Source organism: Eurytemora carolleeae, unplaced genomic scaffold (genome assembly GCF_000591075.1).
Source record: "Eurytemora carolleeae unplaced genomic scaffold, Eaff_2.0 scaffold958, whole genome shotgun sequence".
NCBI classification, from domain to species: Eukaryota; Metazoa; Arthropoda; class Copepoda; order Calanoida; family Temoridae; genus Eurytemora; species Eurytemora carolleeae.
This window is the reverse complement of record NW_019396845.1, coordinates 104,436-118,717: the sequence shown is the minus strand read 5'-3', so window position 1 is coordinate 118,717 and position 14,282 is coordinate 104,436. Positions and strand designations below refer to the sequence as shown.

Below are 14,282 nucleotides of genomic sequence, written 5' to 3'. Positions count from 1 at the left end.
GATTGTTTTTTGGGGGGGATGTTTTTTTTTTTTTTGGTGGGGGGCGATTGTTAGCCAAAATCAATGATATAGTCTTTGTGCATTGTATTGAGAAAAAATCATTAGTGTAGAGAACAAACACATAAAACGCCATTGACCCACAGTCACCAAATACGAAAATTTAAGATATGGTCCTAGAAATGGTATGATTTAAAATATTGTATCTAAGTTCCAATTAAAAACAGAAATAAACAATTAACTTTTTAGGCATTGACTTTTTCTTGGCTTTTTTAGACTATTTTCTTGGGTCTTTTTGTTATTCTTTTCTTTAAGATTTTTTTTGACATGATGGTAAACAAATATTGTATAAGGATGTGTATTAGTTTTGAAAATGTTCTTAATTTGATTTTCATTCCTCCGCCTAAAATGCAAACCTTTATTTTTGTATATTATGTGATACTACCTAAACATATTTTTTTCGTTTTTTTTAATCAGAGATTTTCAAAAATTTTAGAAATTTTATAAAGTTTTTGACATTTTTTCAAGTGACCTACCCCATGAACGAGTTATATGCCCGAATCACAAATAGGAATCTTAAATGTGACTTGTTTATTAATTTTCTTTTTTTCTGCTAAATTCACAAGTTGCGTAGATCATAGATTGTTAAACTACAATTGAAAATTGTAAATTTTAAAACAGATAAAACAAGTATGATCATGTAGTTTTTTAAGGGTACCGTTGTTAATCACCCATTTAGCGTAACAAATGGGTCGAATTTAAAAATTTCGCCTGCTGCTGTCCCTTTAACACTGGTAACATACCCTTCCGGCAGCCATCAGTTTCTCTGCCTCGTAAACTCTATATCCACATCTTTTACAACCATGATCTCCTCTAACCTTATCCTCATTTTCACCAGTCACAGGGTGGAAATCAATCCTAGAGGTAAAAATTTATGAATTTGAACAGTGGTAACAAAGTTAAAAGATAAACAATATTATTGTTAATATTACTTTAAATATTATCAATATTATTCTTCTTATTATTATAATTATTTCTTACAATGGTCTAGTTTCCTCGAATTGTCCTGGTCCAGCAGCCATCAATGCTGGAACTGTACCTGCACCTCCATATCCATATCTGTACATAAATTAGATCTTAATTACGAAAAGGCCCCTCTCCTCTCCTTTTATTTTTAGATTCACAGGACTTATCCGGTGTAAGCGACTGACAATTTTTTTTAATAAACTAGAAATAAAATTGGTAAGGATTGAATTTTAATTTTGTCGAGCCCACTTTCATTTTTCATGAACACCCCCTTTATAGAGATTTAATTTTTGACTTTTCAATTTGAACTAAAACTTTTGGATCAGTTTTCCGGAATATTTTTTATTCTTTTTATAGATTACAACTTCAATGTCAGCTAGACAGAAAGAGAAGGTTCAATTAATGCGATATTACTGCTATGATTCGCAGCTCCTCTTGCTTTGATTTATGCATAAACATGAGAAGAAGAAAAAATTTACGGGGTCATATAAAAGAAATTTTAAACCAAAAGATTGATCCTTAATTTACTTTATTGTAACCTGACTTACCCATGAGGTCCATAGTTCTTCCCGTAGCAGGATTTACAGAATATTTCTCCATCCTGAGAATCACAACAAGTCATGCTGTCCAGGGGTCGTTTACACTCTAGGCACATAAAGCAGGACTTATGGAATACATGGTTCTTAGATAACATCTTCTCTGCATGAAACACTTTACCATTACACCTAATAATAATAATTACATAAATAATGACAATAATAATTATAAAATTAATAATACTTAAAGCAAGGAATAATCAATAATTATGATGGTGGGATGTAAACATGAAAAAAAGATATGCTATGTTTATTTTTTTTATCGATATGTTGGTGTTTTGATTCAAATAGAAATGGATTCATTTCAAATTGGCTCAAACATGAACCGTACCTAGGACAGCTCTCCTTGTCGTTTACCCCTCCCTGTATAGTTGCAGTATTCGAGGTCGTCTGAGGTCGATCATTAGTTCCGTCCTCCCTTCAAATATTATTAAAATCTACAGAGGTAATCGGAATGGGAAGAAGGCGTTAATGATCTGAAGGCATGATTTTAAGGGATCCTTGATTAAAAGAGAGGAACATATGCCCGATTTACAACGGTACCATTGAAATCATTATCTAATTAATAAAGGGGAAAATACTCAAGTTTTTAAAGCTTAAAAATGAAATAATTCTTAAAGTTTCTACATAGTTTTCCAGTAATAGAAATGCGCAAGTCAATTTAGTAGAGAAGCTCCATAATTAAAAAAGATCAGTTCTCAAAATTATATACATGGATATCTAATTCATAATTGATCAAGCATAGCTTTAGGGGGTAGAATTGTGAATCATACATGACACACTTAAAATTACGTTTACAGAGTCATACGGACCCTTTAAATGAACAAATTATCAAGTCAAATCAGACAAAATATCAAGTACACATTTCACAATTCGTCATTAAAAACAAGAGAGCTTATCATGGGAAATCAAGAAGGTCTTAAATGTGTAACCGGCATAACTTCTGTGTAAAAGGAAGATATATAGTTTACCAGTAGCTTGAAAATTAAATTCTTAAGTGAAATGTTGTGTTTTATGGACTTTTCCGCAGTTTTATGGAAACTTTGATTACTTTTTGAAGTTGGAAACTTTTATGAGAAAAACCAAAGAGAAAATTAAATATGAACTCAAAAACTTTATCAAAAAATTATAAAATATTAATAAAAAACTTACAAATCTCCGGTTTGAAGAAATCCTGACCCTCCGGCAAACCCGTAACCCTACACAAACATATATTTTACGAAGCCGAATATTCTAAATGAGATTAAGTTAAGATCTAAAGTGGAAAATTTATTTTTTAACTTTAATATTTGAATTTTAAAATATTGATAAGTTTCGTCAGATTGATTCATTAAGGGTTCAAACTTTTGACCAAAGAGAGTCTTAATCAGACTTTATTGTGTCGAAAAAAGATTATGGTATTAAAATAATATTGGCTAAATAAATATACTGTATAAATTGTTTGACATGTTAAGATTATAGAACATATTCCACATTTGCTTTTGATCTTTATCTCTCAGAATCAACTTAAAAAATAATTGTATATTTCAAAAATTACCTTGGCGCCAAATTTTTTGCCGTAGCAACCACGGCAATAAATATCATTATTAGGGGCATCACAGGCCAACACACTAAAAACATATTGTTCACAATTAAATGTCAATTTTCTTTCTTTTTTAAATTAATTTGTTATAAGTGGAATTTTGCACTTATCTTACTGTGGTTCGATCTTTGAACGTTTGAGATATGTTGACTGTGGTAACATTTGGAGATTTACGTAAATGTTGTTGGTTTTGTTCTGAAGTTTACATTCTAGTTTGTAATCATGGATAAACTGTATTTACCTGTCTAATGGACGTTTACAGGATTTGCAAGAGAAACATCTTTTATGATAAGTTTTGTTCTTGCTAAACATCTGTTCAGCATGGAAAACCCTAAATAAAATATCTTAAATTACTAATTTTGTAAAAAAAAACTATTATTCCTTGTTGTATAGCTGATGAAATTATATCTAGCCTTAATATTTTTGATCAAAGTTCGCTGAACTAAACAGAATTCGATCATCTGATCATTCGAAAACCTGACATTGTCTTGAAAACGGTCAAGAGATTTAATATAAAAGAACTTCTATTATTATTTTGATTTCAAAAAAAGTTTAAATATGGAATTGTTGTCCTCGTCATGTTTAATAAAATGTTGGTTATAGTTTTTATATCGACTTTTACTCTGGATATGGGCCGGGATTTCAAAAACCCTGTCTTTTAATTTGTGCCCATTTTTAACACTTAGTGTTAGAAATGGGCCAAGTGTTAGTTTTGGAACTAATGTCCCCTGTAGCAGTTAGCACAAAGAATTTTATATAAAATTTTTTTTAAAAAATTGGTTCTTACTTCCCCCCGCATCTAGGACAGCCAGGTCCCCCTTCAGCTGGGATTAGAGAAGTATCAATAAACCTCAGAGAGGTTGACATCTGCTCTCCACTATAGGAAAAATATCGTTATTTTTTAACCATCTAGTTTTTGAAACAGTATAAAGGAATTGAGTCTTTGCCACAAACTCTGATTTTCTAATCCTTTATTCATGTAATCCAATGTTGTAGACCTTAGCTATTTCAAACTGTACATTTTGTTGGATCAAATAATTAAAATTTGACTTTGCACCTTATTATCAAGATATAGGGATAGACAATTTGAGTTTGTGACAAAGGCTCAAATCCTTTGAGAGAGTCTTACTCTTCAGAGACTGTGAACGTGAATTAAATGACCCTCTCTATTTACAGTTATTTTAGTTTACTTAAAAAATATTTCTGTGAATGAAATAAATGGTTTAAAGGGTACCATTGTGAATTGGACATGTTCTAGATTGTAACGATACTGTTTTTGACCACTTCTGACACTTGTCTAATGTGTTGATAAAACATATTATTATGATGAATAAGAATATAAAAAAGCTAACCCATCTGCAGCATCACCAGAGAGAAGAGCGGGTCCCCCCTGTCCAAACCCGTATCCTTTCAACCCAAATCCTTTTCTGTAGCATACTAAAGTAAATAGATCTGAAACAGGGGCTTCATTTTTTATTTATTTCTACAGTTGAGATTAGATATATTTTTGGTTCAACTCTAATGAAGAAACTGTGTACCTTTCCTCGCAAGTATGAAAGTTTACAACCTGTATAGATAGTCAAACAAAATAAAATACTAAAAATACTTCCATTTAAAACCAATATTCTGGTTTTGACCATTTTAGGGCCTGGCGTCTCAACCATGTGGTTTTTGAAATATATTTTAAGTTGAGGTTTTGAGGTGNGATGTCCACAGATTCTTAGTTAGAAATTAACATTGCATGCAAACTATTTTTGAGAAAACTTTGCTATTCTAATAATTTACGCATTTTATTAATTTTATAGAAAAAGTTTGCAGCATTTCAGCATAATGATTTCGATCCTAAACGAAGTCTGTTAGGGGTTTTAGGATTGTTCTTCCTTTGTTGATTTTGTTTTGAAATTCTTCTTCTTTTCTTTGAATTTCTTCCTCTTCTTTACGATCTCGAACTTTTCTCTTGATGGCATCCATGATCACATACAGGGCCCCAACTCCCTTTGGTAGATTTATAAAGATACCGTGGTAAAAAATCTTGTTAAAAAAAAATTCAATTTTAATTTTTATGTTGATTGGCTGGATCTAAAAAAAGAAAAACATATTTAAAATGTTGTAATTTTTTTATTAGATCTCAATCCTTCCCTTGTCGGCAGTTTCCATTGATTTTCCAGACTTTGTTGACACCATTGGCACTATAAATAATTCCCATTTTTAAATGTATAGACTAGTATTCGTATAGTGGAAAACTTCATAGAAGACATAAAGTAAAATTCAATTGACAATCCTAAAATTAATTTTCTTATAAAAAACGAAAAGACGAATATTTTACAAAAACATATCAAGGTTATCCATTTTTCAAATAGCAAACAAAAAATAATACTCCTCCGCCGGCCCCCCTCTCCGAAAAAATTCATATTTTTAGAAAAGGATGATTAGCTCCTCCAGAAAGAATAATAAAGATATGGATAATTTTTGCCTAAAGTTTTTTTCTTGTAAACATTTCTAAGTTCTGCCTTCTCTTTGATCTCTTCTGCTTGCTTGTGCCTATGCTCTGCTTCCCAGCACAGTCCCTTTACCAAACACATGTAAAAGGGATTGTTCAGGGTTACAAACTCAGAACAAGACTTTAAATAGAAATAATGAATCACGATACCTCAACATGTATAGATTTAAAGGCAATTTTTGTATGTCGGTTTACATTTGAACAATTATTCGTTGTTTTCAAATCTGGGGTTTAACAAAAAAAATTGCATTAGAGAATACAAATTATATTTTGCAGAAATAACTTTAAGAACATAAAAATCCCAACTTCTTATTTTAAAATATTTGTAAAACAATTCTTTAGATTTATTTTATTTAAATGATTAAAAAAACTTTTGCGCTTACAGTTTTTTTTAGAGAAATAAAATCGACGAGAATTCTTAACGGTTCAAAAAATATGTTTCCAATTTTTTCATTTAAAAACAAAAATGCGATGGCTGACCTGGCAAAAGATACAATCGAGGCCTATGTTCAAAGATCGGTAACAGTCTGAAAAATTCAGATTTTACTTGACAAACATTGGAAACATATTTCGGAGAAATTAAAAATCATACTTTAACTTTTACTTACAAATTACAAAACAATTACAAAACAAAATTTGAAAAGAATACAATTATGTACATACTTTCAAACAAGGAACATTTCTTTGAGCATAATGTTTAAAAATGAGTGTGCCCACTTTTCCTCTGACATTACTAAGCCAAGTTTCCCTGAAGTTTAAATGTCAAGATCATCTCAAATTCTCATACTTTGGGGAGAAAGTACAAATTCTAAAGAATACATGTCTAAAACTTAGTTTGGAATATAAACTTAAAATCCTTGAGCAAATTGTAAACTAAATAATTTTTTTATATTCTCACATTTGTAAAAAAATGAATGTTCTATTGTTCAATTGTACATCAATTGAACAACAGGTGTTATGTACAAGTGTTGTACAACTGCATTACTGTACAATTATTTAACTAGATACAACTTTACAATTTTATAGATTGAAAGCATAAAAATTTTAAAACTTAATTTTTCGACTAAAAAGTATTAAAATCGTACACGTCCCTTTTTCCACAACTGTACAATTGATAAACTGCGCAACAAATCATATCAGTACAATTGTATAACTGTAACTGGTAAAATTGTAAAATTTTAATTTTACAATTATTTTATAAAAAATAGATATGATAATCACACAAAAATTAACTTTAAATGTTGCAAACTTTTTTTACTTTTTTTTAGATAGTGTTGTTAGGGCAATCCGCGTGGTTGAGTTTTGTGAATACTTTTTAAAACTTTTCTATCCGTTGTAGTGGTTTTTCAATGTTCTTTTCATCAATTGACTTAGTAAAGCAAATGCTTTTAAATGTATCAATATATCCTTATCTATTTTTATATCTCATAGGAACGAAAGAAAATTAAATATTTAAAGATAAATTGAGTTTTTGCTCACCATTACAATAGATTTCCTTATCAGGTCCATCGCAAGCAGTTCTAGAGTCCAGGGACCTAAATACTATAGTTCTAGAGTCCAGGGACCTAAATATTCTAGTTCTAGAGTCCATGGACCTTCACATTTTAGTTCTAGAGTTCAGGACCTAAACATTATTTATATATTATTTAGTCTTGGGATATAAACATTATAGTTCAAGAGTTCAGGAACTTATATATTATAGTTCTAGAGTCCGGGGATCTAAACATTATAGTTCTAGAGTCCAGGGATCTAAACATTATAGTTCTAGAGTCCAGGGATCTAAACATTATAGTTCTAGAGTCAAGGAACTTATATATTATTGTTCTAGAGTCAAGTAACCTAAATATCATAGTTCTAGAGTCTCGGGACCTTAATATTATAGTTCTAGAGTTCAGAGACCTGTATATTATAGTTCTAGAGCCCAGTGACCTAAACATTATTGTTCTATAATTCATGGACTTAAAAAATATAGTTTTAGAGTCCAGAGTTTAGATATTATATAGTTCTAGAGTCCAGGGACTTTAATATTTTAGTTCTTGAATAAAAAAGATTATCTAAATTTAATCATTATTTCAGAATTGTAAAATATAATCAAACCTGTGACAAGTCCTGCACTTGAAGCACTGTTTATGCCACACTTGATCCTTAGAGAATATCTAAAATAATAAAATATAAATTTTTTAGATTCTGTCTTAAACGGATATTTTTGGAACGGCATTGTCGTATTTTTCTGACACCTAGGTTTCAGTTTCAGTATAATTCTTTTGAAAATTACAATTTTTAAACTATAACTCAAATTTACTTTTAAATACACCCTGTACAAAAAGTATTGTCTCTAGAATTTTAGGACATATTTATGTAGTATTTACAGTACAAACTAACATTTTTTGGTCTTATTTTAGGACACCAGCTGTATGAAATATTTAACCATGTAGACACTTTACTGTTGTATTTACATTATGCAGGACATCCTGCAGATGGTTTTGTCTTATTTTTAGAACGCCCTGTAGATATTTTATTTCATATTATTAGGACACCCTGCTGTTATCCAGATATTTCCTGTCTTATTTGATCAATATTTTCTGTTTTATTTAATAGATATTTTCTGATTTATTTGATAGATATTTTCTGATTTATTTGATAGATATTTTCTATTTTATTTGATAGATATTTTCTGATTTATTTGATAGATAATTTCTGATTTATTTGATAAACATTTTCTGATTTATTTAATAGATATTTTCTGTTTTATTTGATAGATAATTTCTGATTTATTTGATAAATATTTTCTGATTTATTTGATAGATATTTTTGTCGTATTTTTTGAACCCCTTGTACTTATTTCTCTTTACCTGATCTGCGTGATACACCAAGCATTGGCATCTTGGACACCCCTGGCCCTCAGGAGCTTCTTGTCCATTCTTTGCCGACCTAGGGTGACCGTTCCTAAATATCATAATTGTCACCCCTCCATATAAATATGTACATGTCTGATGCACAATGATACCCTTCAACCCTTTGTATTAGCAAAGGAGATGGAGTTATTATGTTCAAATGTAATTCCTAAGCAGAAAAAAAACAAGAATATTTTCAGGAATTTGATAATCTGAAAAAGGGTTGTTAATCATGCATGATGATGAAACGCAAAAAATTAAGGGTTTTAAGATGTCATATTTGGATAAAAAATATGAGACCGAATTTAAAAAATTAAAGCGGCGGCTTAAATTTAAACCGCCGCTGAAATATGGTTTGTTTCTCTTAAAATTGTATTCAATGTTTCAAGTTTTATACCGGCGCTTAATTGAAACCGGTTTTTGGCGGATTTAAGACGCGGCTGAAATTCATTAAAGTCGGACAATGGTTACATAATTATCAAATTAGTGGTCAAATAATTGTCGCTTTCTTCATTTTAATTTATTGTTGAATTAAAAAGAAAATTATAAAATCCTTCTAACGACATTTCTTAAATTATAAGAAGTAAGGAAGACTACAGTCATTAAAGTGTTTTCTGGCACAAGTGCATGTTGTTTTTATTCTTTCATTCTTATGATTATTTTAATTTTATTATCAGTTTTTAAATTTTGAATTTGTGGATTTACTAAACGAAGTTTCACTGACTGAACAAGATAAACAAAGTTTGTATTTATAACTTGCTTAACCTGTAAGTTGTCGAAATGTTTATCATTATTTTCTAATTTTTTCTTAAAAATATTCTTAGAACTTTCTTTAACTTTTTTAATGCGTAAATCTATTTTTAGGCCTGACTTGTATTCCTGACTAGGGCTGGGTAAAGTTCCATTAGCGAAACGTAACCATTAAAAGGCTGCACCGTTAACGATTTTTAAACATTAACGTATTTTTGGCACTTCGCGCCGTTAATACTGAAATAGACCATTAACGACTTAACGTTACAATTTTTTAACCGTTAACGAATTTTTTATTGGCGCTTCATGCCGTTAATAATGTAATAGTTCGTTAGGATTGTTGAAATTTTTCATTGATGTCATTAATAAATTGAGATCGTTAATGAACAGTAATTAAAAAAATGGTAAAATTCTGTTCTTAACTTTAAAATTAACTAACCATTAACGAAATGGTTAGAAAAAGTTTTAACATGTCCAGCCCTATTCTTTTACCTGACTACTTGAATATACCAGACTACTATTATACCTGACATCCTTAACACCTGAGATGGAATTTAAAGAATTTGAGCCGCGTTTAAAATCTGCCGAAACCCGGTTTAAATTAAGCGCCGGCTTAAATCTTAAAACATTTGATACAATTTTAAGTGGAACCAACCATATGTAAGCCGCGGCTTAAATTTAAACCGCCGCTCAAATTTTTTAAATTCGGCCACTGAGTACTTTTATGCCTGACTACTTTTATACACATGGCTACTTTTATACCTGACTACTTTTATACCTGGCCACTTTATACCTGGCTACTTTATAACTGGCTACTTAGATACCTGACTACTTTTCTTCCCGAATACTTATTATATGATTACTTTAAGACTAAAGTCATAATTCAAATAGTTCAGTTCAAATTTAGCGCAGCAATCGTGCAGTTTACACAGACCCATTTAACTTGATAAGTTGATCTTCAAGCTATTTGGTAAAAATATTTGACTTATAACAACATTAAATACTCATCTGACTATCTATCTATCTATCTATCTATCTATCTATCATTCTATTTATCTATCTATCTATCTATCTATCCATGGGCCATACATCCAATTGTCTATTTATCATTTTATGATCAAGAATGTTATGTGAAATACATTTTTTTATTTTTAAAAGATTGATAAGGATTTAAGTTTCCATATCTTTTCAGTCAATTTTATTTATATCTAACTATCTATCTATCTGAGATATTTCTATTTATCTATCTATCTGAGATATTTCTAACTATCTATCTATCTGAGATATTTCTATTTATCTATCTATCTGAGATATTTCTAACTATCTATCTATCTGAGATATTTCTATTTATCTATCTATCTGCAAAAGCAAAAGAGTTTCAAACTTATATTTCCAAATCTGTAATTGTATCAAGATTTCAATAAGAAATTTAAAAAGGAAACTTTTGCATAAAGTTACACATTTTTCATTACTTAAAAATTTACTTTTTATCATGAATCGACAAAAAAAATTAATAACTTTTAAATATTATTTGTTTATTCCACAAAATTATTTTGTTATATCACACATGTTTAGTTAAAAAACAATCACAATCAAACAAAAATAAAATAATATTTGAAATAATTAGTTCACTTTCTTATGGCTGAATAGTCTGTTGGGTCAATGGGTTTGTTTCTGAAAAAAATTAATCTGTCAATTTTATTTTAACTAAAAATTACGTGCAGGATTAAAAAGCAAACAAACAAAATTTTTAAAATTTTTAATGTAAAATTTAGTTTTTCACAACTTACGAAACAAACTCAGTGTTTCCGAATTGTTCTCCGTTGTCCATTGTCAGCCCTGCAGCACCTCCTCCGAATCCATAGCCCTTGAGAAATAAAAGTCGTCTCTTTAACCTGCGAGGCAGTTGTAATGTATAAAAATACCCTGAATTTCAGTATTCTGAAGATATAATGGACTCCCAGCAAGCTGTAACTGATTATGAGTTTTATAATTTGAGAGGGTATTGTTTAGAATTGAAATATCCTATGTTAACCAACTGAAACCATGACCGAATTATATCTGTTTGATCAAAGAATGAATGAAATAAGCATGTTTTTAATGTTAAAAATTGATTATTTTCAATTTGTTTTTAACAGTTCAAGGTTGAAAGGGTACAGTTGTGAATCGGGCCATCTTTATATGGATGGTCAATTGCGAAGAAAGTAATCTTTAAACAAATATTAATCAAAATTAGATTTTTTATGGTTTAAACTAACCTTAGGACCAAACCTACGACCATGACAAGTTTTGCAGAATAAACTTCCATCATGCTCCGTACAGGAGGTACTGTCCAGGTGCTTGTTACACATGGCTGAAACAAAATCCATAATGAAAAATAATCATTGGTTTTTTTGAGAAATTTTGCTTGGTATTTTTTATTTTTTTTTTTAATGGCAAAAAAAACGGCTAAACTGATAAATTTCAGATTAAGGAACTGAAGCTTTATATTCTTTACTTATCAAAAACCCGTTTATTCATCAATATTAAAATTTAAATTGGAAACAGGACCTTTAAGATTAACGAACCGTTCCATCAAATATGATTTCTAAATTAGCGAAACGTCCCTTTAGATATTGTATCAAATTTAACGAAAGGTCCCTTTAATCGCAAAAGTACTTACAGCACTTGAAGCATCCTTTATGCCACTTATGACCGCCAGCAATCTTCTCCTCTGCAGCATACACAGCCTTGTCACATTTAGGGCACTTCGCCACATCAGCTGCTTTAAAGGGCATTCTCACAATTCTTTTCTAAATACAAAAAGTAAATCGAAATAAAATATTCATTTTTTTAAAAATCTTAATCCCAGTTTCAGTCTAGCACACAAAGGTAAACTTTGCAATCGTATTTTCTTGCCTTTTAAATTTCTCGAAGATTATATTCAAATTGAAATAAAACAAAGTTTATTAAAGGGAGTGACCGGCTATGTAAGGTAGTTGAACTGAGGACGCAGTGTTGTGGAAAACTTCTTTAGGATTCATTTGAGACATATTTCACTTTTTAAAAGTCTGTAAATTCTAAGTTTGAACGGAAATTCGACGTTCAAAACTCCTGATTTGGGGGTGGATACGCTTTCAGAATTAGTTTTTTTAAAATCATTAATTAACGACGACATAAAATTTAAAAATATTCTACAATAAACTACAGACATTTTGAGAAAATAAAAATTAATCTTATCATCAAAAATAAGTAGTCTTGTTCAATTATTAGTTTCTATTATCTCATTATTCTAGTTTATCGTTATTCACAAAGATTTTCGCAGATTTTCTATAATTATTATTGAAAAGACGACATTTAAAGAATTTGAAGAAATCTGCGAATAAATTCAAAGAAAATTAGAAATTCAATATAATAATGAAAACGAAATAATCGATTTTAGCATTGATTTATTGACAAATTTCTTCAATTCACAAAAATATGAAGAATAAAAAGTAAAGTGTAAAAACAGAAATTTTTCCATAACAGAAAATAAAGGATTAGTTAAAAATAATTTGAAATTGTTTGAGTGTTGACAGCAATATACTGACTCCAAATATAAAACCCACCAAGTTTTATATTTATCTCAGATAGATTTCCTTTACCTGGAAGAGGTTGTTTTATACCTGGGCACCTTTAGACTGACCAGCCCAAGGCTAGCAGGGCCCTAGATCCCCTTAGGATAGAAGGATAGACAGGGAGCAAAGGCTTGGAAAGGGATACACATATTTAGTATAACTACGCACTGTAAAACTATCTTAAAATCCTAAAATCAGATTTTTCAAAGAAAGACTTATTTCCCAACTTGAATTATATGGTCTTACGAGGTAAACAAAGTATAGAACTCATCATTTCATGAATTTCATTAAAAAGTTTATTTTTTAGAGTAGAAATTTTAACAAGAGCTGATATAAATGGGACTGTAGAAGGTGGCAAAATTTACAGTGCGGTCTAGAACATTCCCCTCTGATGTGTAGTAGGTTATATATATTATAGATAGATAGATAGATAGATAGATAGATAGATAGATAGATAGATAGATAGATAGATAGGTAGAAAGATAGATAGATAGATAGGTAGATAGATAGATAGAAGATATATAATAGATAAACACTTTTTAATCAATTGAAAACAATTTTTTTTAACTTTGAAAATAATTAATTTTACAAGCATATCACGTCAAATTCAAGTAAATTTCTTGTTAAATAAAAAAAATCTCAAATATTTTCAAACTTTCTGAAAATACTCATAGAATATGAATAGAATAGAATAGAATGGAATAGAATAGAATATAATAGAATATGAATAGAATAGAATAGAATAGAATAGAATAGAATATGAATAGAATAGAATAGAATAGAATAGAATAGAATAGAATATGAATAGAATAGAATAGAATAGAATAGAATAGAATAGAATAGAATAGAATAGAATAGAATATGAATAGAATAGAATAGAATAGAATAGAATAGAATATGAATAGAATAGAATATAATAGAATAGAATAGAATAGAATAGAATAGAATAGAATAGAATAGAATAGAATAGAATAGAATAGAATAGAATAGAATATGAATGGAATAGAATAGAATATGAATAGAATAGAATATGAATAGAATAGAATAGAATAAAATAGAATAGAATAGAATAGAATAGAATAGAATAGAATAGAATATGAATAGAATAGAACGGAATAGAATAGAATAGAATATGAATAGAATAAAAAAAATAGAATATGAATAGAATAGAATAGAATAGAATAGAATAGAATAGAATAGAATAGAATATGAATAGAATAGAACAGAATAGAATAGAATAGAATAGAATATGAATAGAATAGAATAGAATAGAATATGAATAGAATAGAATAGAATAGAATATGAATAGAATAGAATATGAATAGAATAGAATAGAATAAA

The 14,282-nt window shown here is 29.3% G+C and overlaps 1 protein-coding gene across 1 annotated transcript in view; it reads right to left on the bottom strand.

Moving 5' to 3' along the window:
* LOC111709336 (muscle LIM protein Mlp84B) overlaps positions 1 to 13,055 on the bottom strand; it is a gene marked incomplete in the record, with an annotated part of 13,937 nt that extends 882 nt beyond the window's left edge. Inside the window, 16 exon segments of the mRNA XM_023482977.1 lie at positions 801 to 915; positions 1,039 to 1,116; positions 1,572 to 1,748; positions 1,951 to 2,037; positions 2,772 to 2,818; positions 3,157 to 3,229; positions 3,443 to 3,532; positions 3,989 to 4,078; positions 4,554 to 4,638; positions 7,181 to 7,236; positions 7,799 to 7,857; positions 8,554 to 8,647; positions 11,136 to 11,212; positions 11,604 to 11,698; positions 12,008 to 12,137; positions 12,969 to 13,055. Coding sequence (XP_023338745.1) covers positions 801 to 915; positions 1,039 to 1,116; positions 1,572 to 1,748; positions 1,951 to 2,037; positions 2,772 to 2,818; positions 3,157 to 3,229; positions 3,443 to 3,532; positions 3,989 to 4,078; positions 4,554 to 4,638; positions 7,181 to 7,236; positions 7,799 to 7,857; positions 8,554 to 8,647; positions 11,136 to 11,212; positions 11,604 to 11,698; positions 12,008 to 12,122 — 1,338 coding nt within the window.
* Positions 13,056 to 14,282: the final 1,227 nt, after the last annotated feature.